This window comes from Corvus kubaryi, unplaced genomic scaffold (assembly GCF_017639235.1).
Source record: "Corvus kubaryi isolate FWS band 111438036 unplaced genomic scaffold, C.kubaryi_AGA036_p1.0 37396, whole genome shotgun sequence".
NCBI lineage: Eukaryota > Metazoa > Chordata > Aves > Passeriformes > Corvidae > Corvus > Corvus kubaryi.
In genome coordinates this window covers 16,830,268-16,857,120 of record NW_024581135.1, presented here as the reverse complement: position 1 = coordinate 16,857,120, position 26,853 = coordinate 16,830,268, and the positions used below count along the sequence as shown (strand labels likewise).

The window sequence follows — 26,853 nt, the reverse complement described above, 5'->3', positions numbered from 1 at the left end:
ATCATTTCAGTAAAATGAATCCATTATTTTAAAGCAGTTAGATGTAACAATGCAATGCCCCTGGGTGAGTGATTAAGCAGGATGTCAAAGGCCAAGCATTAGAGCCATTATCATAAGTAATGCTGCTCTAGCACAAGACATACACATCAGAAATGAAGCAATGTTAGGGAAAATTTACAGTGGGGAACATACTAAATTGCTGGACAGGTTAAAGCCTTTACAGATTATCTAAGTAAATTAAATACAAATTAATTCATTAATATTTATCAAAATATGCTCATACACTTTGACTTCTCCTTTCCCATGTGTTCAATTTTCAGCTTCTGGCAGTCTTTTGCTTCTCTGCCTCCTCTTCCTGTAATGTCACAGCAAGTCTCAGCCTTGCCTCATTCTCAGAAGTGGGTTTATTCCACTAATATTACGGGGACAAACAGCTTAATTGGGAGTACTGTGCTGTTAGCAATTCACTTGTCAAACTCTGAGCAAAGTCCAATTAAACAGGCCTTGCACTGAACATGCTGACTTCCCAGGGAGCAGCATGAAAGCCACCTTGTATTTACCAGTACAAGAGTTATACTGCATTTACTCTAGAAGTAATTTCTGTGATTCCTGTACTGCCCCCTTGGAGGGGAGAGGTGACACAAAGGTTCTCTTGTAGTTTAGTGCTCAAACTTATTGGGTGGTGAGGACTATCACAATACCAGTAAAAACAGATCCCACTCCACTTTCCCCTGGATGAATAGAGACTGGAAACCTAATTTTAATTAGTAATGCTCTGCTTTTTATTAGAATTTCAGGAAAACTATGAACTTATTATTTTTAAGCGCTGCAATAAATGAGCATTTGAAACTGAAAGTATAGGCAAAACTAACCATAATACAGTCATGGAAGATAGAATTCATGCCACCCAAACTCCACACTAGCATCCTCAAAGCCATGAATCTACTGCAGTTTGGCCCACCAGTTTCGGCAGGTTCAGAATAAAGTTCAGAATAAGAATAATGAAAAATAAATGTTCTTCATTGCCATGCCACATTTATGTCAGAATTCTACCACTTCTTCCTTTTACCCCATTTTAAGATGATTAAGGCAAAAAATTTTACACAGGGCACAAGGACTGGAGTACTGAAACCATACAGACATACTGCAGCAGCCTGCAAACAAATGTGAGGACACACTGACCAGGTACAAGCCCTTGGAACTGTCCATTATTGCAATGAGTTGCTTGCTGAGTCCAGTGAACACTGTGGTCTACTGCTTAAAGCATGGGAGAGGGATCCAGGAAGTCCCCAAGCGCTGCTCCTGGATCTGCCACTGACTTGCTGTGTGGCCCTGGAAAAGTCACTTAATCTCTGTGCCTCAGCTTCCCCATCCATAAAATAGGGACAATAATACTTACTCATCTACCTTCCTCATTGGGCTGCTCTGTGCCATAATGAATATTCACACAGCATTTCAGAACTGTAAGGCACTACAGAAGTGCCAAGTCATTCAATTTAAGAAATTTTACGTGTGTGAAGAGATAATGATAGGAAATAACAAATTGATAAAAAAAATTAAGGCATAAACTTTTTTTTACATCAAACCAATGTATATTAATACCATGCAATAGTTTTACATTGCACATCTTTGACAAAGTTTACCTCAGAATAAATATACTGGGGTTTTTTTCTGCCAGCCTAATTTAAGAGCAATGCTGCAGGAGCCAGTGGAATTATATTTCAGTGAAGCTATAATCAGAGTGCAATAAACTTGTCGCAATCTAACATTTCACTCTCCTTTTCATTATATTTGTTAATATCTTACGGTTTCACACAGTCATCACACAACAGTTGATCTAAAATTTATTTCCCTAAAGTAATAAAATACGGGCAAACGCACAGTAGAAGAAACAATGTATCTGAGATAAAATAGCAAGAAAAAGCCAAAGCTTTTTACTTGGAAACCACAAGCTCCTTAGAGACCAGGGCCCAGCAACTCGACTCAGTCCATGATTTTTTCATCTCTTACAATTTCCAAATGAATGCTGGAATGACCTTCACCATGCAGCAGCAGCAGCTGCACATATTTCACAGGAAAAAAACTATTTCATTAATGTCTTATAAATACAGTTGTTAATATTTTTGTCTCTTCACACTAGAAGTTCAAACACAGTGGCAAGTACAGAAAAGCAAACAGTAGAGTCACCTCCTGCATGCTTTACATTGCACCTGCATGTTGTAAGACTGAAATGTGTATTTGAAGTTGAACAAAATAAAAGGATATAAACCACCTTCAAAGACATTACTTTTTAGTAAGTAGTCACAATGGAGGAAGGTCACCACGAGTCCTGGAGTATGGATTTTCAATCCTTAGATAAACAACCTGCTTATCAGAGTATAAAGTGAGACTACAGTTGTTGCCAGGAATTTTAAAGTGTGTTGGTTAGAAGAAATAAAAAGGCCCATGACTTAGAAACCAAAACCAAATGCCTTAAGTGCCCTTTCCACCTATGTATTGACAAAGCTCTCCCCCCAGGACACTCCAAAGCTATAAAAAACGGCCTCCTGGAAAGCTTCCCAAAGTGACCCTCTTTAGCTATGATACAGCTCAAACTACAATTCATAACATGTTGCAACGATGTTGATCCTTAACCTGACACCTCCCAGAACTGCGCACTGTCCTTCCACATCTTAGATCAACTTAATTAATGAAAAAATACACTTTTAGAAAAGCTGAGAAGCATCATTTTATGAAAGATGTCTTTGTGTCTTTTTAGGAACAGCTCTTATACACTGTCTATGCTTTCATCACATTGTAGATGACTGGGTGGAAAGGAAAAGGAAATTAACTGCTTTCAAAAGTGGATCTGTACAAAGGCACATGACACCCCTCTTTAAATATGTATGTGCTAATGTAGACACATACTCTTGTAGAACTTCAGTACCTTTCTAGATGATGGAATTAGGACATATTCCTCATCTTCTGGATGACAACAAGGTAGATTAAAGTCCAGGTGACAATATTTGAAGTTATCTATACAGGTATTATATGTATTTACTACCAGAGGAAAACCAATACATTCTCTTAAAAGACACTGTTGCATACATCCTAAAAACTACCTGGATACCAGGCAAACATTTACTGAAAACCATCTGTGTTGATCACTACAGTAAATTAAGTATTAGTATAACAATAAAAATACATTAGGAAACAGGAAATTGTTAGGACAACAGGGAAGTATTAAATGGTTGCAATGAGTATGTCTCACTGTCTTTGCCTTGGTAGGTTCACTGCTCCACTAGTACAATATCTGTACCTAATATATTTTGAGTAGAAAAGTCAAAATGGATAACATGGAAATTTTTTTTTTACATGGAAAACTATTTTTTTTTCCCCTTTATCCTTCTTTTTATCTGCTTTTCTTCATATCTGGCTACTTTTATTTTCTGTACTGATATCTACTCAGTGTTTTCAATAAACTGGATGATTGTTTTCCTCTGAAATACAGTGCAAAAACCAGCTACAAAGAGTATTAATATTCCACTTTTTTTTTTCCCACAGTTTTTAAGCATCTAGGTCAAATCCTTTCCCTTTTTAATTACATTCTTAACATACTCACAGCATAGATATCAACATAACCATAAAGAATCTTTTTTTCAGCATCTTTCTTTCTGTAAAATACATAACAGAGCAGAACCCATTTTGATTTTTTACACACTAGAAATTATGCATATGACACACCTGCTGACTCATAAGGAAAATAATCATGGTATTAATTGCTTCTCCATATAAGCCACTTATTGATGATTAGACAACCTACATAACACTGAAATGCCATCTGGAACTCAGGAACACCTGTCAGCATAAAGTATGAAATACTGACTTCCTATAAACAATAGAAAGCTGTAATGTTGTGCTGGTTTTGGCTGGGGTAGAGTTAACTTTCTTCACAGCAGCTGGTAGGGGGCTGTATTTGGATTTGTGCTGAGCACAGGGTTGATAAGAGAGAGATGTTTTTGTTATTGCTGGGCAGGGCTTACACAGAGCCAAGGTCCTTTCTGCTCCTTGTACGGCCACGCTGGCGAGGGGGCTGGGGGTGCCTGGGAGGCTGGGAGGAGACACAGCTGGGACAGGTGACCCCAACTGACCAAAGGGACATTCCAGACCATATGACAGCATACTCGGCTTATGAAGTGGAGGGAAGAAAGAGGAAAGTGGGGAGGACATCTGGAGTGCTGCTGTTTGTCTTCCCAAGTCACCGTGACCTGTGATGGTGCCCTGCGCTCCTGGAGATGGCTGAACACCTGCCTGCCCATGGGAAGCAGGGAATTAATTCCTTGTTTTGCTTTTGTGGGTGGTTTTTGCTTTCTCTATTAAACTGTCTGTATCTCAACCCATGAGTTCTCTCACTTTTACCCTTCTGATTTTGTCCCCCATCCCACTGGTGGGAGTGAGCGAGCAGCTGCATGGGGCTTGGCTGCTGGCTGAGGTTAAACCATGACAAACATATAATTATCTCATTTATTTTATATTATCAATAATTACATATGCTTAAAAGATGGAACTCTAACATGTTCATTTCGGTCTATACATATTATCATCGAGTTAGCGGTATGAAAATTGTGTATTCACCTTTCCAATGGCCTGTAATGAAATACTGAATATTTTTGCAGACACCACACACACGATTACCTTCTCAGTTCCAACATTACTGTTTTGTGTTGTATTCATTTTACAGATCCATTACACAATATTTGTATTTTTAAGATCGTTTTGGTTGCGTTCAGCTTAACATTTCATAAAGATGGCTTACTAAAGATATGAAAAACTAAGTCATTTGAACTCGAGAGCTACCAAGTGCATATTGGAAATATCTTTCAAAGACAATTAACCTAAATGGCTAAAAAGCTAAAATTATATGTAGATGCATGCCTCCCTTTTGTAGGAGGAGAATCACTGGTGACTGCCATGTTCAGTCTTGTCCTCTAAACTGCCCTTGAGCAGACAGGCTCACACAAAACTGATTTAAAGCACAATGTGTATTCCCACAATTTAGATGCTACAATTCTTCTCTCTTTCTGAAGACAAGCACAGTATTTTTAAAAAAAACCACCTTTTTTTAATATTATCACGTTTAATTGCTTATATTACATATAACCATATTTAGCAATCTTCTGAGGTGGAAACTACAGTGAATTTTATCTTTCTGATGAAATATAATTGCTTTTCCATTCCACTAGCTACATTATATCATCCTTTTCCCCTCTATCTACCTATCAAAGAAGGCCCATCAAAACACACTTATAATGCAATAAGGTCTGTTCTGTAAGGTCTGAAGGATCATTTTTTTAAGTGTCCCTTTAACAGTACTGCTTTTATGGCAGCTTTCTGGAGTAATCACTGCTAGTTAACATAAAGCACAGCTTTCCTTTTGGTCAGCTCTGCTCCACATAGTTCAAGCTACGCAACAAAGTAAAAAGCAATTAGTTTTCATCCCAGATTTGCATCTTCCCCAGGGCTGCATGTCATATGCATAAAAGCATCCTTCTCTGTCTTCTTTTTTCCTCTTTTCTACTTTTATAGCAGAAGCCAAGATAATGTTTAGCATGACTCAATAATGAAATGCCATGTTCTGCAATGCTGCTAAAAATTGCACTAATCAGCACTGGCTTCAAAGAACTCATTTGCTACTGGCCTGAGACTGAACATATATTTAATGTAATAATGCAATTTCTGTAACATATAAACATAGAGAATCATTTCAGACATTAACTGTAAGCACATAGTATTGTTATAAATAAAAGAACCCAAGCAGAAAAATAAAACAAAGCAGTTTTACAGAGAATTAAATGTCACTAATACTTGTAATTCCTGTGTTTATCTGCACTGAAGCATCCTGTGCTTGTTATATGTCATTATGCACAATACAGCAGCTATAAACTGATGCATAAATGAATGGTCACAAAAATATTTCCTTCATATTTATAAGGAATCTTCTTTCTTAGAAAAGCCATTTTAGGTAGAAACAACGCATTCCTTCCACTTGCAAGGCAAAAAAGACACACTCTTTTTCTATTCTCCATATACCTATCCAACTGAAGACAACATTTCTATTTTAAAAGATTAAACAAAAAAATCAAGGCAAAATAGTAGCTTAACTTGTTGCAATGACCAGGTGCCTCACTTTGTCTGCCTAACAGGGTGGGGGCACAGAGGCTGCGGACAATTGTGATAGAACATGGACCAAATAACTTTCCCACTTAAAACACTTGATAAACCTGTTAGAGCACTGGATATAATAATCAAATAATGAACTGTTAAATTCTTTCTGGATTCTGGTACCTGTTTTAAAGCACCTACAATTAATTGCAGCTGAGCTTACCATATTTTGTATGTCTTGGAGTAAAATTATCAGGATTGCCTAAGTGATGCAAATACCTTACAAAATATGAACAAGGCACTTAGGTTATTGTGTTTCTTCAAATATTTTCAGTCATGTTCAGAGTCTCAAATCTTCTCCCTTTCCTTCTATCCTATCACTTCTGCAAGATTTGCAAGATAATCTTTATTCAATTGCTAGTTTCAGCCAGACCTCTGCATAAACAAAGAACAGTACTTCTCGCTGCTATGTAGATGTAGAAGTAGGGTCACTTCTGTATGACTGACATTTTATCCCTTTTACTTCGTATTTTTTTACTACACTGTGAAATACTTAGAAGTTATAGAGGGAAGAACAGCATAGATGGTTATTTTCTCCTCTTGGTTATTATTCCAATGTCTTATGTCATCCTAGTGCAGTCCCATTAGCTGAAATCCTCTTTTCTCACTTCATAGCAACGGCTATGTCAGCTACTAGAGAGAAGTCCACCAGCAAGAAGATGGAGGTGAAGACTTTATCCAAAGCCCAAATGAGATTGAATTTTAGCTTGTCTGGGCTCTCTGTTGGCCCAGTGCCAGCAGAGGACAGATCCAGGATAACAGCACTACTTAGGTGTAGTTAGAAGCTGAACATGCAGACTTTAGCCCACTATGCAACAGGTTATTAGCTGCTGGGCGGCAAATGGTAAAAGTAATTGCTAGTTTCTTAATCAGCAGTAAGATGGATTTGGTTTTAAGTTGGATACACTTCCCATCTCAAGGGGTCTCCTTTCAGCCTCAGAAATTATGACATGTTTTCATATTTCTTTACCTCAAAATAGGGTCAGGGAGAGGAATCATAGAAGGCAGCCTTCTTGAAGGAGCTACTCATGTGAAAATAGCAAGCGCAAAGCAGAAAAAGGGTCATGACCAACTTATCATAACCCATTTTAACAACAGCTACAATACAGGAGAGAAGACTTTTTCTCTTCCTTTACAGCCAGCCACAAAAATGATGTAGTTTGGCAATTGCATCTTTTGTATGCAAACATATGCCAACCACATTTCAAAACCACGGGTTTTTTGACATCATAAGCCAGCATGATCAATAATAAACTAAATCACTCTCTCTGAAACACCAATATAATGTTCAGCATTCTTCTGCTTCTCAAACTTTCAATTGTATTTGACAAGGACTTTCTACAAACACAATGCAAGGATTAATGAAAGCAGCAGGAAGGTTTCTCATGCTGACCTTCCACAGAATTTTGCCAACACTAGTGACATTGTTGCCGTTCTAGCAGTGGACATATCCTGGCTGAACCAAATCTAACTGAAGTGTTAAAAAATAATATGGCCCCTTTTCATTCTTTTCCAGGAAAAAATTAACATCCAGTACCATACAATTTTCTGTTGCAAGCCCAAAGATTAAATTGGATTCCTTGTGATCCTTCAGAGTTGCCTTCTAATATGACCTATTGTCCTCCAGAAGAGAAAAGAAGATTGTGTTTGGTTTGCTTGGCTTTTTTTAAACCGAAACCGGTAAATAACTTCCCTGAATAAAACTGACAGGTCTTCCTGAGGAAAACCTATAAATTCAAATGTAGGGTTTAGTCTAAAGAGTTTCCATATAATCTATATTTTCAGGGAGTAACTTCAGCAGAAAGTCCAGAACTGATGACCAGTATTTCTGGTCTCCAAAGATTTAGGTTGATCTATGTGATTTTGTTGTCATGAGTGAATTTTTTATCAAAGCAACTGTAATTGATGTGACTGAAAAACACAGATCTGTATCACCCAGAAATGTTCTGCTGCACAGAAATGAACAGCTGCTACCATGGAAATGAAGAGACCTTTTGCACTTTCTATACAGTCAGAGCATAAGAAAGGAAAAACTTTTCATCTCATAATTAGACATTCTGATTATCTTTGCTCTCCCTCTTCATCTGTCTCAAGTCATCAGTAAGCCATAGTGACCAGGAAGGGTAATGCTAGAGAAAACAATTAGGAGCCACCCTGTTCACAAGAAGATAAAACAATAATTAAATCCTCCAAGCCACTTAAAATACTATCTGCTATTTGAAAGCTCAGGTGGTCTAGTTAATTCACACAGGCATTAAGAAAAGCAGGAAGCAGTACAGAAGAAGTGGGGACAAGGAAGGGAAAAGTAGAAAAGAAATAAGTGAGATAATGAAATCGATGATGTATTTTGAGAAATGACATGACAAATAAACAGAGTTCAAATGTCAAGTCACATGTGCATCATTTCTGCCCAGGCAATGAAACACTGCACTGTAAGGAAAATTTTCATATTGAAGACTCATTCAAAATATATTGGAAAAATGATCACAACAGTGGATTAGATAAGGAGGGATTTGTATAGCTTACAACTTTAGACAGCACAAGATACATAGTCAGGAATCTGAAGTGTGCTGCCAAAGACTCAAAGGTAAATATGAACTCAATAGTAGTTCAACAGGTCTTCCTACCTCTCAGAGATGTAAGAATTAAGCTTGTACACATTGCTCATCTGTCGTAATCTGGAAGCTTTAAAATCATCACTTCCACATGATGGACAACAACATCTGGTTGTCCTAGACTAGTCAAGACACTTGAAAATAAAAACAAGCTAAAAGTTAAAAACAAGTGATACGACTTTAACAGTGTGCTTCATATTGAAATTACAGAATGCAACTTTTGGAAAGGCAAATGAACAAGTATTACTGTAGATTAGAAAGTAAGTGCGAATGTGGCATTACATCTTTCTTCAGTGCTTCTACATGAAAATATTCTATTTCTAGAAAATACCGCTATTATTTTCATTGTCAGTTTTCTCATAATACCACTAAATTGATAGACCCCTATGCAAATGTAGAGAACAGAAAGGAAGGGCACAATGATGTCCCTCAGACAGAGCTTTGAAGGGTATTTATCTAAAATACTCCAGTGTCCAGTACTTTAGGAAAATGGCAGAAATTACTAGAGTTTTACTGGCACATCACAGGTAATGAAATTTTTGAGTCACATATCATTACTTCTATCTCACTATACTGCTCTAAAGTGAAAACAGTTACAAGAACAATGACAAAATATAATATCCAACAGATGCCCTTCATACCCTTCCTGGTCAAGATAACACCATCACCTTTTATTAAAGAATAGATTCTTTTGTGGTGAACAAAAAAGAAAATTCTTATAATTTAAACATCAAGCCACAAGCTATTTGGATCAATCTTGGATTTATTACAAGTTGTACCAGGCTTGTCACGTAATCATTAAGGTTGTAAAAGACCTCCAAGATCATCAAGCCCAACTTTTGACCTAATACCACCACACCCACTAAACTATACACAAAATTTTTTGAACACTCACACGTTTTTTGAACACTTCCAAGAACAGTGACTTCACGACTTCCCTGGGGCATCTGTTGCAGTGTTAAACACTCTTCCAGACTTATTGCAACAGGCTGCTCCTCTTCAGGCACAATCTTAATGTAGGTATTAAAAAAATAGTAGTAATCCGCTGACCTGTATTTACTCTTACAAGCATTCTTCCTCAGATCTGCAAATTCTGCCTACTTTTTCTTTGACTAGCATTGTTATTAATTACATATGTGTATGCATATGTGCAGAAAGAAAAATAATGTCTATGGGCTCCATTGACATACATGCTGCAAATATATGCATGATTTGCTAGTCAAATAAATGACTTAATTTATAAATATTTCAATATTCACATCACTTAAAGGACGTGTAACAGCTTACAGGAATACAAACAGTAAATAGCCATGGGTTAAGGGTACTTAGCAACCAGAGTATAATAAGATGAACACAACTAGCACATCTGCCAAGTCATTAACAGGTTATAATTCACTTTATAGAGTACAGAAAGAGTTTTGATGAGGAGCTTCAAAGATTGGGCACTATAAAAGAAAGTTAATGACTGTAAGATGAATAGCAATTGAGAAATCAAAACTGATACTATACTGCCAGTAGAGCAAACACAAGATTCAACCTTGTGGTAAAATCTCTCTCTTGGAAGGGAAAGGAGAAGGCAAGTTGCAAAGCTTATAAAAGAAAGATGAGAAGTTTGTATTTGAGAAGATGAGTAAATACACCTTAAATAGCAAGTGATGTAGGCAGAGTGATAAGCAAAGATGATATTAACACCAGTAATCAAGTGATGGAAAGCTCTAAGTATTAACGTCAGACAGACAGATGAGATCATAACAGTCACAGTGTTGAGGTGAGCCAGACTTTGATCTGATTTATGGCTACATGAACAAACAGGAACTGTCAGCTCTCAGAGCCACATGGAGACAAAAGAACACATCAGGAAAGAAAAGGAAAGAAAATTCAAGAATTATTTCTGACATGATAATATTCAGGTGACCACTGAAGACCAAGCAAATTTTCTGAGCTAAGTGGAGTTTAACCGGACCGAGGGGAAAACCACTAAAAAATAAAGCAATGGTGCCTTCATAAAGGTCATGCTCATGGCTAAATTATCTGAAGTAAGGCGTGGAGGAGGATGAAAAGCTGAGGATGGATTCCTGAGAGATCTAAACAGACACCTACATACAGAAAGAGAATGGGGAGAGGAAGACCCAACCAATAAAAAACTGAGTCTGTAAAGAGAAACAATCAACAAGGACAAAATGACAAACGTCTAAGAACAACAAAATTTAGTGAAGACTATAACATAGCATCACAGAGAGATAACAGATGGAGTGGAGGAGAATAAAGGATTAGACTGGAATTTCTCCAGGAAGAAGTCAAGTGGAACATTAGTGACATAAATTTCAGTGCAAAAGACAGAAACCAGAAGTGAGCAGTTCTAGAAAGGCATTAGAAGACAAGAAATCAAGACAAGTGTACAAAGGATACTAATGGGGGGAGTGGGGAGTGGGAGAAGGTGAAGGAGGTCAAGGGTTAGGACATTAATCTGGTGAATAAAGACTTCTGAAGTAGAGGGTTGGCTTGTGCTGGGGTTTTTTTAATAAGAAGAGCCTCAGACATATTCAAGAAGAGAAACAACAAAAAAAAAAAAACTCAGAAGGCAGATAGGAACAGGAAAAAGTTAATTGGAACGGGTTCAAAGACTACAAACCAAAATCTTAAAAGTCTGTTTCAGTAAACAAGGAGAAAGCTTGAATTTTGACCTTAGTTTCTTAGTTTTAAGAAATTCACATGGAGAGATGGCAGAATAGATAAACTGAATGGAGGGCTGTATGACTAATAAAAAATACAGAACAGGCAAAACTGCAAGCAAAAATACTCAAAAGAAGTGACAGAAATCCCAGAGATTAAGAAATACAGAAAGTCAGCAGAATCAAAAGATTTTCACCAGAGATAGTCAGAAGTATCTCCAAGGCATTGCAGATGGCATTAGGAACTGAGAAAATGGATACTGGGAGTCAGCCAGGACCATGATTTGTCAGAAGGGTTTGGAACTGTATGAGAAGAACAAAAAATAGTGCCTAAAGGGAACTGATAAGCTGATAGAGGAAAGTACAGAGGAATAAAGGAAATCAAGATCATCAGGATCAACAAAACAGAAGTTTTACAAAGTCCCATTCAGAGAGAGAGAGAATAAATCTTTTAAAAGTTCCAACAGTTACCACAGAAAAGGAACTTGGATAACAGAGTGCATAGAGAAGACCAAGTCAAGCGTGTAGCTGATTTGGCACATGGTATACAGTTCAAATGAGAAACAGCACCAGGGCAGCTACAGAGTTGGATGGTTATCCATCCAATATGGAGACTGAAGGGTGAGAAATTATGAATGGAAGAAAGTTGCAAGTCAAAATCAGAGAGATGGGAATAGGTAAAGTTGTATGCATGCACACCGTAAAAACATTAGAAAGACAGGCAGAAGGAAATTCTATTGTTAAATAAACAAACAAATAAATTGGAGCAGGAAGAACTCAGAACAGCACAGAAGTACCAAATTCTTTGACCCAAATTCAGAGCAGGTAATGTTGCAGGTAATAGTCTCCACAGAAAGGACCAGAGATGAGGCAGAGTTAATGAACAAGGGAAAAAAATCTCTGTGGGGTAGAGGGAAAAGCAGGAGGTAGAAAGACAGCATCTAGGTTCTTTGAGTCCAGCAACATTCCAGAAACGTCAAGAAAATAAAAAGATCAAATAATGGAGGAGATAAGGAGTTTTGCACTCGAAGAAAAAAAGGAAGTGACAGGAATTTCACATGCTGAACCATAGGCAGATGTAATTTAAGGGAAGAAGGAACGGACATTACACCAAAGGGTAATCCAGACATATGTTGATATAAGAGCATGAAAAGCATCAGAAAACACAGAGATGAACTGGCACTGATAAAGTAATCAAAAATCACAAGAGAAAGGAAACAGCACCATACCAATTGTTGCTCTTTCATATATCCTGAAACTTCTGTTATCTGAAGCTGTTACACATATACACTCTGACATACATTACTTGTTTTAACAAACAACATGGTGATTTCAAATGCTAGTTGATAAGGATGATTTGCTCTGACATAGTTATACTAAGAAAGATTTAATCCATGTAAGTCCATATAAGCAGTACTGGTCAAGGCATTTTATACTTGCATGCTCTGTAACAACACTAAAAGTTCATGCCAACATACACTAATAAATCTTTTGTAATGTGGAACTGGACTAATCTGAGTCCTATTCTCACAGGAATTTTAATCACATTTATGGATCATTTGCAAGAGTTGCATAGTGATTGCTTAATTCTTCTCAAGATATAGTACACAAGGGAGTAAATAACATCACTGGTCAAGTGTTTCTATGCATCCTTGGACATACAGATGCCTGGGTTCTTGCAGAGGAATGTTAAAGGTTTTTTTAACAAGATTGTTTTGTTATTTTAAGCTTATTTATTCTTTTCAAGCCAAACATCACAGATAGTATGCGTGATATGTAACTTTACCAATAATTATGTTCAAGTAGATTTCTGAAGGCAAAGGACTGTAAACAGAATAAGGCCAGCTAATGTATTTTAAGCCAGATGTATCACAGAAAGTTGCACAGGGCTTTTGGTCCCCAGATAAGGGTGCAATTGGATCTGCTACATATGGGGACCACAGACTTTAGCTAACACATTAAATAGGAGTTGATACATTTAAGAAGAAAAAAAAGGGAAAAAAAAAAGAAAAAGTGAATTGAAATCCACTCCTTTGCTGTGAATCTGATATGCTATTATAGTCACAAATATATACACTTAAAAAACAAAGAGGCACCGAGACTTAGAAATGAACCAAGAGTGATGTGGAATCATTTTATTTTCTTTGAAACATTAATGCACTAGGATAATTTCATCTGCTGATATAAATATGGCAGAATAAAAAACTCTAGGAAGTAGCTGTCTAACCCATCAGGATTACAAATCCATTTACAAGTGGTAAAACTCTCAGAAGATGGAAATATAACACACAAAGACATTACTCTTCAAAAGGTATATGAAATCCTACGTTAGCTTGCACCTTGCACAACTCCTATGTAATCAATGGGAGCTAGATGAGATTCCAGATAAAAATTATCTTGAAATATAGCACTGTCATGGACTGCAACAGAACACTTTAAACAGTGCATATCACAAGAGCTTTCCTCTGCTTAGAAACAGAATGAGCAGTGCATAGAAAAATTCAGTGAGAGACGCAAAGCAACAACAGGAACTCAGAACAGAACTGGAATCTCCCTTGAATCTTTGTCTATCCTTCAAAGAAGGGCCAAAGCTTTTATAAGATCACTGAAGACTGAAACTGCGTCTCCCTGTACATTCTACATTTAAGCTGAAGGATTCTTTTGTATAGGGAAAGAAGAAGAGAGAACCAGAAAAAACAAAGTCCCCATTTCTCCCTTTAGCTGTGGATTTGACTTGCACAGGGCACTCCAGAAGCCTGATCACCCAACCTCATAAGCACTGGAACAGCAAGTTTAACTTAACTATCACTCTGTCTACGCCCGTTTACTATTTTTCTGCTAAAAGAAGTACTGGGGGAAGGGGAAGTAGCAAGAGACTATTAATTAATTACTAATAATTAAAAGATAAGAAATACCTCCTTTTCAACAGGAAAGGATCAAGTCAATAAATCTTGTGCATAGTTCCATTAATAGATACTACAATGATTTCCTTGAAAATTTTATCCATTATTGTTTTCATCCTTGTTCATTTTCCATCATCCTGAATCACTAAAATAATGCTTATGGCAAATTATGGCAAAATATTAGCAAAGATGTGATGGCATTTTTAATCTGTCCATGAGAAAAAACTGAAATTTTATGTAATATTATTACCTTGTATTTGTATGTGTCTTGTTTTGGACACTTTCTAAATGTTCCTACTTGCCCAGTTTTCTTCTTACTCTTATGCTGGTTTGTATTTCTAGCCAGGCTAGAAGCAGTATCAAATTTGCATACCCTTCCAACACAATCTATTTTAGTGAACAAAAGGCTGTTTATAATCCCAAATTCTACCGGTGAAACACTGAATGGGGTGTGTAACATCTTTATTTCAATTCTCCTTTTATACCTTTGAACTGGAAATCTGCTGTTTTCTGAGAAGTGTGGTGTTGCTCCTTGGTGGTCTGCTAGATCAGTGTACATGCCTGTCCCAAATGGCAGACTGCAAACCAAGAGAGGAAGATATTTGATGATGAACATGCTGGGAAGGCAGGAACATCCATTATGGGAACAGCACCAGCTCCACGGCTTAGCCAATTTACTTTACAGGATCCCTGCTGCCCAGCTCTGTACAGAAGAAGCTGCCAAAAGTGTCCAAAGCAAAAGAGTTTGCTATGTTGAATCTTGTTTGCTATGACTTGAATAAACAGAGTAAGAGATTCCTCAGTTCACCTGGAAGAGAAAGGTACCATTCTTTCCATTTCTACATTAAAGAACTACAGGTGTGTATAGTGTAGCCAAGCAAAGACAGGAAAATGAAATGGAAATTAAACTAGAAATTGATAATGACATGTCTATGAACATGAAAGGAGGCCCATGAGGGAAATAAAGTCTAAGCAATTACCGGCAAAATCTGTTTATAGCTGATGATACAGACATTACTTAAAACGTATATTTAATCCTTGTCTCTGCAATTGCAAATGATACTAGAAAGGAAACAATTTAACAGTTCTTATCTGTTGAAGCAGGCAAGAAAAGGACTCAGTGCATGTCTCACTTCTGTGCTGAGGTTGCTATAGATGTTCAGGACACAAGGCAGTGCTAGTAACTACTTTTGACAGCACAAATTACATCTTTCACTGACATCCATGGCAAATATGAGTGTTTGCATTAAGAAGTTAAATGGCTGAGAAATTTCAGCACATCTGCACCCTACAAACTAGAAAATCACTCAGGAAAGAGGAGGAGGGAAGCAGAAGGCAGACTGGGCAATAACAAAACCCAGTGAGTCACTGCGAGACACTCACTAAGCAGCAATGAGAAATTCACTCATGACTACGTGCAGAAGGACTGGTGACAGTACACTGAGATCCAGCAGAGGATCCAGTCTGCCAAAGGCAACAAGGCAATCAAGCTCGCAGAAAAAGAGGTCTTCAGTTCCTTCTGGAAGAAAAGAAGAACGCCAACACAGTTTTTCATTTTTATATGTTTTACATTTCATATGTCAGGTAAACTTCCCTGGCAGTATCCAGCCACTGCCACGAAATCCTGTGCCCAGGTACTCTAAGATGTTTTATTTTTGACATGTATTAGCACAATTACCTTAACTGATAATCTAAAGATAACATCAAGTCACAGTTATCAGACACTGAGCTTCATCCTTAGTAGTACTCACAGAGCTAGGCCTACACTTGTCATGTGGAATCTAAGCAGCCTGCAATAATCTTCAACAGCATATAAAACACAACAAAAAATCACTGTATTACTATCACTGTTATGAAATTACCATTTTGTATTTTTTGTATGTATTAGATTTTTCTACTGATCATTCAGTGAACTCAATTACAAATGCTACATGGCAGGCAACACTGAGGTAACACCAACCAATCTCAATTTTCTTATATACTAACAGTTGTCCGATATTAAATTACAAGTTCTGATGTGCACAACTATTGTTTAAGACACACGCACTTGTATGGAGTCTAAAATTCTATATTCACCAAAATGGACTAGAAAAGTTCGAAAACAATGGGAAGAAAAAAAGGGAAAGAGAAGGATTGTTATTTTTCAAGTTTAAAGTATTTCAGATAACCTTAGCAGGAAAACAGAAAATAAACACTTAAATATCCTTTACAAATTAACTAAAATGTGACATCAGCTGGTAATAACTGACCTGCATGGTTAACTCTCAGACAGAAACTCACCTAGAGCATAGTTCATCCCCTTACATCATAAGCCTGACACCAGCTCTCCACCACACCAATTCCCATCTCCAAAACAGAACTCCACACCTGAATGGTCTTGCTTAACTGGAGCTCCCCTAATTAATATAAGGACAAGGTATTTATCTCCTTTTCCACTTGCAGGATTCCGACGATAAACAAGACACTGCTTTTCTCAGAAAGTTCTAATCATGGGATTGGGACATAAAACTGATGTTGCTTTGGTTAGAATACTTTTAATTGTGTTAAATGTAGATACAAACCATATGGGTATGATTCCTTGCATGTATTTTAATGACTCTGCGTGCCTGCATAAAATCTTTAATAAAGAGAATTTAAACAAGTGAACTCATTATGGTATCAGGAGAGAAACGGATGGATCTCAAATCACGGAAGGCTCCTATACACATTTTTGTTTCATTTAAGCAGCCTGGGGGAACAGAGGGAAGCTATTATAAAAATGAGAAAAATTTTACTGTACCTCAACACTCCCTCATGTCACTTAATGCCTGTTTTACATCTTCATTCAATACACCAAGCTGAATATTTTTTATCAGTTGATGGTTGCTGCAACACTTGAGAACATTTGAGAACTCTGAGCTCACTCTGAATTTCAAGCAAAACCAGAAATTAACAAATCATTTTTGTCAAGTTGACTAAAAACACAACTCTTGAATCCCTGGAGTTCATGTTCCATTTAGTTCACCTTTTGGGGTTTTTTTTGATTAGTGATATGATACTAGATAATATCCTTTTATTCAGTTATTTTAAAATTTCCTTAGCTCAAAATATTAGTCTAGCCTTTCCCTTTTGGATTTATTCTCTGTGTATATCAATTAGTATTGGGGGATGTAATATAAGACATTTCAAAACAACAGGAGGTTTCATGACTAAAATGACTGCAATGAATCAAGCAAAGCTATTTTCAAAGCCTTCCTTCTCCACAAGATTACCAATTATAATTTTCTGTGCATTCGGTCCTCATTTTTCAAGGATTTCTGTGCAAATTTTTCCATAATTAATTGACTGGTTAACAGACAATCCAAATTTCCTTACCAGATAATGTGATTCTGCCCCTCTACTCAGCCCTGTTGAGACATAACTGGGGAGCTCTGAGCAGGTCTGGATTCCCTTCTCACATGACATAATGAAGCCCAGTAAAGGGACATAAAGGAGAGGCTAAATGGAGAGGCTGAGAGTGCTGGGACTATTTCAGCCTGAAAAGAGAAGGCTCAGAGGTGCCTTATCAGAACATACAACTCCCTCACTGGTGGCAATGTAGAGAAGACCCAGCCAGACTCTTAGTGGTGCCCAGTGACAGGGTAAGAGCAAACAGATGAAAACTAAATAGGAGAATTATCACTTAAACATAGGAAAAAACTTGGTCCCCTTTATAATAAGGGAATAGCAGTATTTCCCCACCTTACCATCAGTCACATCTTGCAATCTCTTACTGGTATATATATTGTTTAAATGACTCAGGAAAGTGATTTTAGGGTCACACTGAGAACAGTATGGCAAGCAGTATGTAGTTTACTCTGTGGTTTATATTAATTTTACTAATGAAGCAATCTATTGGAATTTACCAGAATTATGGATCAGCTTCTACTTAAAGAAATTATAATGACAGCAAAGCCACTAACCACAGTAGTGTAACAGCACTCATGTTAATGGGTTTTTTTATTAATAACATTTATTGAAAAGTTAAGTAAGGCAAAACAAATATGGTCTTGCAAGGAAACAAGAAACAACATGAATAAGTCATATTATTTATGAGGCTCATTATGGGATGGGAGGGTGAAAAGAGAGGCATAGGGTGGAGAGAGAGAGAAAGAATGACCTGAAATAGTTTCTTCTCTCAAAAAATGCCACTCTAAGTAATGCATAACCATTCTCTTTTACTGCATTTACATGCTCACCTTCCCTACTACATCATCTCAGGTGGCTCCCCCTCTACAGAAATTTTTGGGGACTAAATACGACTCTATTCTAAATTTTTTTAACAGACTACCATAGTACAATTGTGATTTGTTCACATTTTCAGACTGCATCTCAGCAAAACTCCTTCAAAAAATCTTTTTTCAGAATGACCACGTGATGATATTCTTGGAACACTAAACAGAGTGGAACATTCTTGGAACACTCATCATGTAGCCATGTACTTTGTAACCATGCAGTTAGCTATTACACTATTATGCTATGTTACTTCATGTTTTAAACCTTTCTGATATGCTTTTAGTAAGTCTTTCCTAATTCTGGTCGTTAGGCCTAATGGTTTGATACATGAATTACAATACTTATTGAGAAGAATTTGACCAGAGAAGAGGGTCATGTCTTAGGAAGGAGACTTATGTAGGCCAAAAAGACTTGAATTCCTTCAACTCACTCTGAAAGTACTTTTTGCTTCCAGTGTTTTGCAAATGTTTGGCCATGATCTCCCATTTGTCCTAGCATTGCCATTTCCTTACAAACTGGCACTACAACATAAAAAAAAAAGTCAGTAGTGTGGAATCAGAACAGCAATCAGTAACAAGTAAAAGCACCACAACTGTGTATGTACATGAGTGAGAGCATTCTTGTTTAAAACTGGTAAATGGCACAAATATTTGGCTTCTTCCCCAACTGTTCCTGAAACAGTGTTTCTCTACAAGATCTTTATCAGAGAGTCCTGTAAATTGCAATGTTTTGAAGATAAGGAAATGCACTCTCATGGATATACATTCGTTATGCTCAGTCAAGGGAAAAGAATTCTTTAGTTAGAGAGATCCTTCCTTACACAGCATTCTTTAAATACTGACAGTACCAATCACCTTGAAGAGAGATGATACAGTTTTAAAGAAGGCACAAAAATGTCTTTCTGTGAAGTTGATACTAACACAGTGCCCTGGATTCGATGACTCTAAACTTGTGCAGTATGTCCCAATATCAGCAAGGCTCTTACAAACCTGTCCTTTTTAGGGGGCAGGGGGTGGGAGTTAAACAAGTAAATCCAGCAAAATAGTTTGTAGTTTTAGGTTTTCAGATCACTTCAGTTCAATCCGGCTCTCATGTGTCTAACTCTACCTTGCTGCAGTTTCTTCTCTTACAAAAGAACTTTACTTCCTTAATACATTCTTCTGGGGCGTTACTCTCTAGCCCCTCCAAATGAACAAGGGCCTATAACAGGACTATGTTCTTTGAGTGAAAAAACATATTTAAACTCACTTGCAATAGTCAGTAATAGTGTTGCTTCAAAATGGAATGACCTAAACACAAACTTCCTCAAGCAAGCATTTTTCACCAATTCCTTTTTGTCTGTAGACAGTTTCCATTGTCAACAGAAATGGATGAAATGGATGTCTACTGCACTAGTGGAGATTATATCAGTGATACATTCCAAAGCCACCCACAGAATGAAGTTTGCAGAATTAGTATCAGTGATGAAAAAGTCCAGGATAAGCACAACCTACTGCTGTAGCTTCCAGATGCAAAATTCCATGGAGATCTAACTATTTCAAATGAGCAAAGAAGGAACAACTTTAAAATAAAGCTAAGATTTTAAATTGAATAAGGAAAGCAAAGAAGCTGGGGGAGGGTCAGTCCTATTAAAAGGTCCATAAATACTCTGCAAAGCACCAAAATACCATGAAATCAATACTCTCAGGAATTTCATTCCAGTGCCAAGAAACAGAATGTACTCATTGTGACTAGTACATTAAAATACTGAAAATAAATTCTAACAGATTAAAAGGATCTTCTAGCAAGTGCAAGGTATAGTTAAATCATGCCAAACTTAATCAAGCTTAAGAGCAGGACAGTCTTTTCCCATTACTAACAAGAATGTAAGATAGATAAAGTAGACTGGGAAACTGGAATTTACGGTCAGTACAAGTAATACAATATTTTCCACAAATATGTTTTTAATTAAAAATTAAAAGAGACTTTTTACTGAAGCAACTTGCTGCACGTTCTTAAGTCTGATCTTGTGTTGTCTCCCACACATACAGCTCCAGCAAAATGTTATTAAATGGGGTGAAACCAGAATATAGTTCTACATGAAAAATAAAATCCATGATTTACATGTTTACATTTTACATGGATACATGAAAATATTTTTAAATCTTGATCACTTAATCCTGTGCTTTGGGGTCAGTAAATACCGCTCACCCCTGCCAATCTGCTGTCCAGTTATACGTGAAAATTGTTGTTCCACAAGGGTAAAGCAAGTGACGGAAAAATTGCACATTACTTTTCAGGCTTCAGCCAAGCTTTTAAAACACATGGTCAAACACGTTGCCATGGAAATGTTCTGCAAATGTATGTAGAATTTCTTAAGATGGAGCTGAATATCCCTTTTTAAAATAAATTTCTCCTACAATTTTAAATATAATTGCTCTATTATATATTCAAGAGAATACATCAGCCATTATCTAACGTTTATAACACCTGAAGTGGTAACAGTATCTCCAAATCCATTTTGTGTTCCATATATGAAATTAGGCCACTATCTTCCTATGTAAAATACCCATATACTTGTTTTCTTTTATGTGAAGAAAACAAGACTTTCCTATACATCATCACAACACACTAGCAGATCTACAAGTATTAGTCTTGCAATAAAGTTGACAACAGTTACAAAAAAAAAGAGAATGCTTCAGTAAAATTAATGGTTTTTAACAACATTCTAAATTTTTAAGATATTCATCTTCCCTTTTACAACCATTAGTATTAGTATGCGTCACTGAGTGTAATAATTAAAAAGAGGAGAGTTATCTTGCCAAACTTTCACTGTTACGTTCCGTGAGCTATTTTTAAAACTGATTTGAAATGAAGCAAAAAGAAAAAGAATCTACTGCTGCAAAATGAAGCAAGATCTGTGCCTGCAGAATAGCTCCATCCTGTTACACAACGTGATACGTTGTTTTAAATAACCTGGCACTGTAGGTAAACAGTTGCCTTATACTGCATTTCATATGACAAAGAAACACAATCACAATAGCTTTTGTGTCTCATGTAAAGATAAAGCAAAATAAAAATGCAAAACAATCTAGTCCTTTTACTTTACAGCAAAGGTATAACCTTTCACCATTAATTAGTTAAAAGAAAACATATTTACAATAAAACAGGTTGAAAATATGTATAGAATAACCTTACATTGTTCAAATGAAAATTAACAACACATTAGAATTCCAAGATATACGTTGCTCTGCTTATGTAAACAGTCTACCCTATAAATCCTGTAGCAAATCCAACATGAAGCAATTACACAGACAAAGAGATTGCAAATGACCTAAAGCTGTAAAACAAACCCTGTGTTAGAAATATTAGTATAAACTATGAGGTCATACCTGATGACTTAGGGACTGTAATGTCTCACCGGTTCCAAGCTGCATGACCTTTCTATTTCCAGAGACCCCCAAAAATTGCATTTCCTGTCTTATCAAAGTACATCACAGACCTATCTATCTTTCAAAATCTTCTGGGCTAGTGAAGAAAGCATTACCAGCCATTCTGTCCATCAGTAAGTGCTGGAGTCATTACCCTGAAGATATCAGATCTTAAATATAGTTTCCTCCGTGCGATTACAGACATCCAGCAGTCGAGGAGGCTGACACAGCTATATCACTGATGCTGCTAATGCCATCTGAAAACAGTAAGCTTACTGCTTAAAGCAATCCTGCATCGTCCAAACAGAACAAGCCACATCCTTCAACTCCTCACTTGCGTTTTTTATAAAACCTAGTACTGCCATTATAGATTTTGTTTTCATCTCTGGTCAGCTAAAGGAGAAATCAGATATTATGCAACCAGCTTTGCATTAACGAAAGAAAAACGGCAGATGAAGTGACATATCGAGGTTATCAAATTTTGCTTGCATGACCACTCCTCAGCAAGCACAGTCACCATTCACAAGAAGCATCACAATCTGATCTAAAGGAAAATCACCAGAAATAAATTATAAACAATTCACAGGCAGCAAGGTATTTTGATACCTCTGTGATACTGAAACAGCTATTTTTATGAAGCCTTATGAATCCTAGTCCCTATTAAATTAAAAGCATCTCTTGCCTAGTATTTAGTGCCTATTTTTAATAAATTGCATGATCCCTGCATTGTTTCCATTACTCCCTGCTAGCAGCCAGAAAACAGCATGACTTGAAAATGTGCCAGTATTATGACAGCAAAAATGTGGTTTGATATCAAACAAAACAATCATGCATGATTTTTTTCTGATATGAGAGACCTTTCAAGCTAACAATGTACAGTAACCTCCCTAATAATTTTTAAATTATTAAGACTACAAAGTAATAACTGAACTTTTTATTAAAACATATGTTTTATACAAAGTGAAACTGCCAAGTGAAATTTATTATTATAAACCATTATTTATATTTACTGTTTCTAGTATTATGGCAACAAACATGCAAACAAAAAAAAAACCCACTTCACAGAACTAAGATGAAACAGTGCCACCAAACTGGTAAAAGTATCATTTAGTAATTTCTCTGAATTTCAGACCCACAGAACAATTATTTGTGTTCACATAGTGAGAAAGTCATTTTGAGTCATTCAGTCCTCTAAACACATAGGAGCTTTCTCTGAACACATATTGAAACACTTTGCTACCAAGTGAATTTTATTTGACAAATAAAACTTGAAAGAAAAAACTCTTCCTTAATTTAACTTCAGCTTGCTTCAAATATTATTCAAATGAATTTGGATGTCCTTCTTTACTTCAAAATATAAGCAGAAGCTGAAAATAGAAGTAAGTGGTTCTAAATTAATTCACCCAGATCCTATCCTGTTAGTTTAACATTATTATTATTATTATACAGTTGTAGTAATCACTCCTTTGTGTAACTAAAGTGTCAATCAAATTTAACTTCTAGTCATTCACATTATGGCACTGATAAAAGCAAACTGGTCTCATCCATGAATACCACATATTTCCCTTTAGAGGGAGAAGCTCCCGGCTATCAGTTTTAACTGGGTTCACTTTATACAGTGTGCAACTGCCTCAACATAAGGATGCTACATCTCCAGGGAAAGGGAACTGTCAGCCACACATTGGTACAGGGTCTCCAGTGAAGTGTCCAGCAGCCTGGCAGAGCCAGTCAGTGAAGCTTTGACGTGCAGCAGAGAACTAGATAAGGCCTGATTTCATGCTGCTTTTTATATTTTCTGAGAGTTAATCCTGATGTCCAACAACCTGATACTGTCTTTATACTGCTGCTGGCAGTGGCAGTCCGGGAGCCACTTCTGAACATTGTGAATGTTCTTGAAAGCTGCCACTTTTCAGCTTGTTCCAGATTAACTCATGAATTCACTTTCAACCCAGAAAATATTATTAAATCTATGCACACAAAAATAAATGCATATGCACAAGGAGACAAAAGACCCTTCAAAAAACAAACAAGTGAAAAGGAGAAAACAGCTTTCCCTGCACCAGTATGGAATAGGAATATCTCCAAAGATAATATTTCTATTTCCAAAGGTAATTTACAAAAATAATAATAACACACCAGCACTAAACATTAAGTTACTTACTCCTGTACAAACCCGGAGTACATTATGACCAGTATCTACTTACAACTACAAAAGGGAGTACAACCCCACATCTCTGAGTTGCTGGCAACCACTTCCAAGTCCCCAGAAGCCACGTGCTAGGATACGAAGGCCAGTAAGATGGTAAGAAGTGATATAAAAAATTTTGGTTGGCAAGCCACCTTTTATAAATACTATGTAGGCTCTCCCTGTGCAAATCTTGTACTGCATGATGATCTCCACTCAATGAGTGAAAAACACACAGCTAGGGGCTATACCCACAGCTGTCAAACACATCACTTAGGAGGTTCTGCTCACAAAGAGTACATGGTATCTCCTCCAGCTGGACATTTGAAGAATTCAAAAACTAGCAAAACACAAGGTAGAAGACTATTTTCCTGATTTTGGTTAAGATCTCAGTACAAATTATAAATGCACTCAGAAATATAATACTTCTTTGAGCACATCATCCCAGCTAATGGAATACTTTCATTGAACTTATTCCATGCTTTTCCTTGTGTCAATACAATTACTTTTTTGCAAAAGTGAAAATTGTAACATTTCATTATGTTTCATTATGTTAAAGCAGAGGGAGGGTATAAATACAGTACCATTTTTAAAAGTATAGATATTTACTCTGAGATGTTAAAGCAAAAATCTTGTAACCCATCCCCTTTAGATTATCAACAAGTACCACTTTATGCCATACAAAAAAATTCCTCACAAATATAGTTTGCTTTTATTTAATTTTTCTTCACAGGACAAAAAGAATAAAAGAGATAAAAGCAAATTCATTTCCTGTAAATTATGCAAGGTGAAATAATGGTCACTTTGAATCCATCACAAATCAGCTTCATATCAAATAGAGCTGACCTAAGCAGTGAGGGAGCAAGCAACAGTAGCTCTGTCACTCAGCTTTTTAAATTAAGTCATGTTTGCTAGTACTAATGATCACGCCAGAGAACATTTGAGATTAGTGCAAGATATTGGAGACTGTAAAATGTGAAATTATGTAGTACTGTACCAAAAGAGCTGGAAGAACAATACTTATGCATAGTCCTCATTTTGAGGGATCAATTTTACTAGATATTTTAATAAATGACCAGAATATAAGTAGTATGAATTATAGCCAAAAAATCACAGTTTGAATTTGTTCAAAAAATTTCTGCTATTGGAAAGCACTGCTAATATATGAGGAATGGAACAGTATCTGGAAGACATGGATTACCTCTAGGACCACAAGAGTAAAACTGAGGTAAAATTTAATAGTGCAAAATGCAAACATGTGAACTTGCTGATTATTAAGTTTCTACTGAAAATTGATACCTCAACAGCTGAAAATTACAGTGGATGAAACTGTGGGTACAAAGCAGATCACAAGTCATTATGAGCTACCAAAATGATGTCCCTATGGAGATGAAATGAAACTTTAAATTTATCATTTAGTATATTTCTAGTACATAGACATCAACATTAATGCAAGAATAAACTCTACAAAAATTTTATTGTTCTTGATTCTAATAATCTATTGTCTAAAAAGGCAATTGAAACCGGAAGAGAAAGACTTCTACGATGGTCAGGGAAATTTCGAGAAGAAACTGAAAACATTTGCTTTATTTAGCTTAACAAACGAAAGACTAAAAGGGAGATCAAAGGTGTGTCAAGAAAGAAATACCAAGGAAAAAGAAACTCAAGTACAAATTTGTAACAAGCACAAATCCACACAATGTCATCAGTAATTTGGGGTTTTAACTATCAGGGGCCGAAGGCCTGCAAGAGCAAACAAAAGTGTATCTTGCACACCTTTATTTCTACAAGACATGAAAGCACTGACAAATGAAGAAAAATGCAGAAATTTAAGTTACAGCAGAATTGGTATCGAGAACAGGACCTAAGGAAAATCAGTAGGTTGCCATGAGGCTCAACACTGACTGGAAATTGGTTTAGAAACCTGGAATTAAAATAAAATAAAATAAAACAAAATAAACCAAAATAAAATTATAACAGTTGGTTTCTCATGTACTAAAAACACCAAACTTTCATCTCCGTACATAGAATGGTATTAACAATACAAAAATGTAAGCAATTTCTCTTAACCAAAATAAATAAAAAATTCCAAGTTTTAGCTTATTGCTCAGATCAGGTAAAAATTCTATCTTTGTAGTTGAATGGAGTAAACTGAAAAGTAATTAATGATAGCCCATTCTCCCTTAATCCTGATGAGAGGACTATTTCTATTACCTTTCTTTAGTCTACATGTTTCTCTCTTATTCAATTCTCCCATTATATTACTGGGGTTTGGATAAAGTATCAATATCCTTCTTTAGGCAAAAAGGAAAATCAATAAGAAATTGAAGTTTATTTTTATTAACGCAGTTAAAACTTGTTATATTTTATGGACATCTCAAATGAGGTACTGTCCAAAGACTCTCCTGGGATTATGTCAGCAGGCATTATATAAGTCTAATCAGCTCATCTGTGGATAACCATGACTGTGGTTAACAGAAACTCAAAACATTTATGAAACAAAACAAGAAACAAGTAGAGGCAGACCTGAACCATAGATGCATAGCCAAAACTTGCAAATTAACTGCCTGGTTCCAATTCTGCCTGGCAGAAAATGCAGCTGCATTAAAAGCT

General features: G+C 36.4%; 1 protein-coding gene across 11 annotated transcripts in view; it reads right to left on the bottom strand.

The window, feature by feature from the left end:
• SLC4A10 (solute carrier family 4 member 10) overlaps positions 1 to 26,853 on the bottom strand; it is a 154,495-nt gene that overhangs the window by 97,221 nt on the left and 30,421 nt on the right. For 8 of the 11 annotated variants that reach the window (XR_006018291.1, XR_006018290.1, XM_042041607.1 and 5 more), the window contains exon 1: positions 22,017 to 22,411. The exons of 1 other annotated variant lie outside the window; for it this stretch is intronic. Coding sequence is in view for 7 of the 10 variants with exons in the window: in XM_042041607.1 (XP_041897541.1) it covers positions 22,017 to 22,097 (81 nt within the window). In the remaining 3 variants the exon portion in view is untranslated. Of the gene's footprint in view, positions 1 to 22,016; positions 22,413 to 26,853 lie in introns of those variants that run through there. 2 more of the 11 variants (XR_006018292.1, XM_042041605.1) reach the window with 1 other exon arrangement.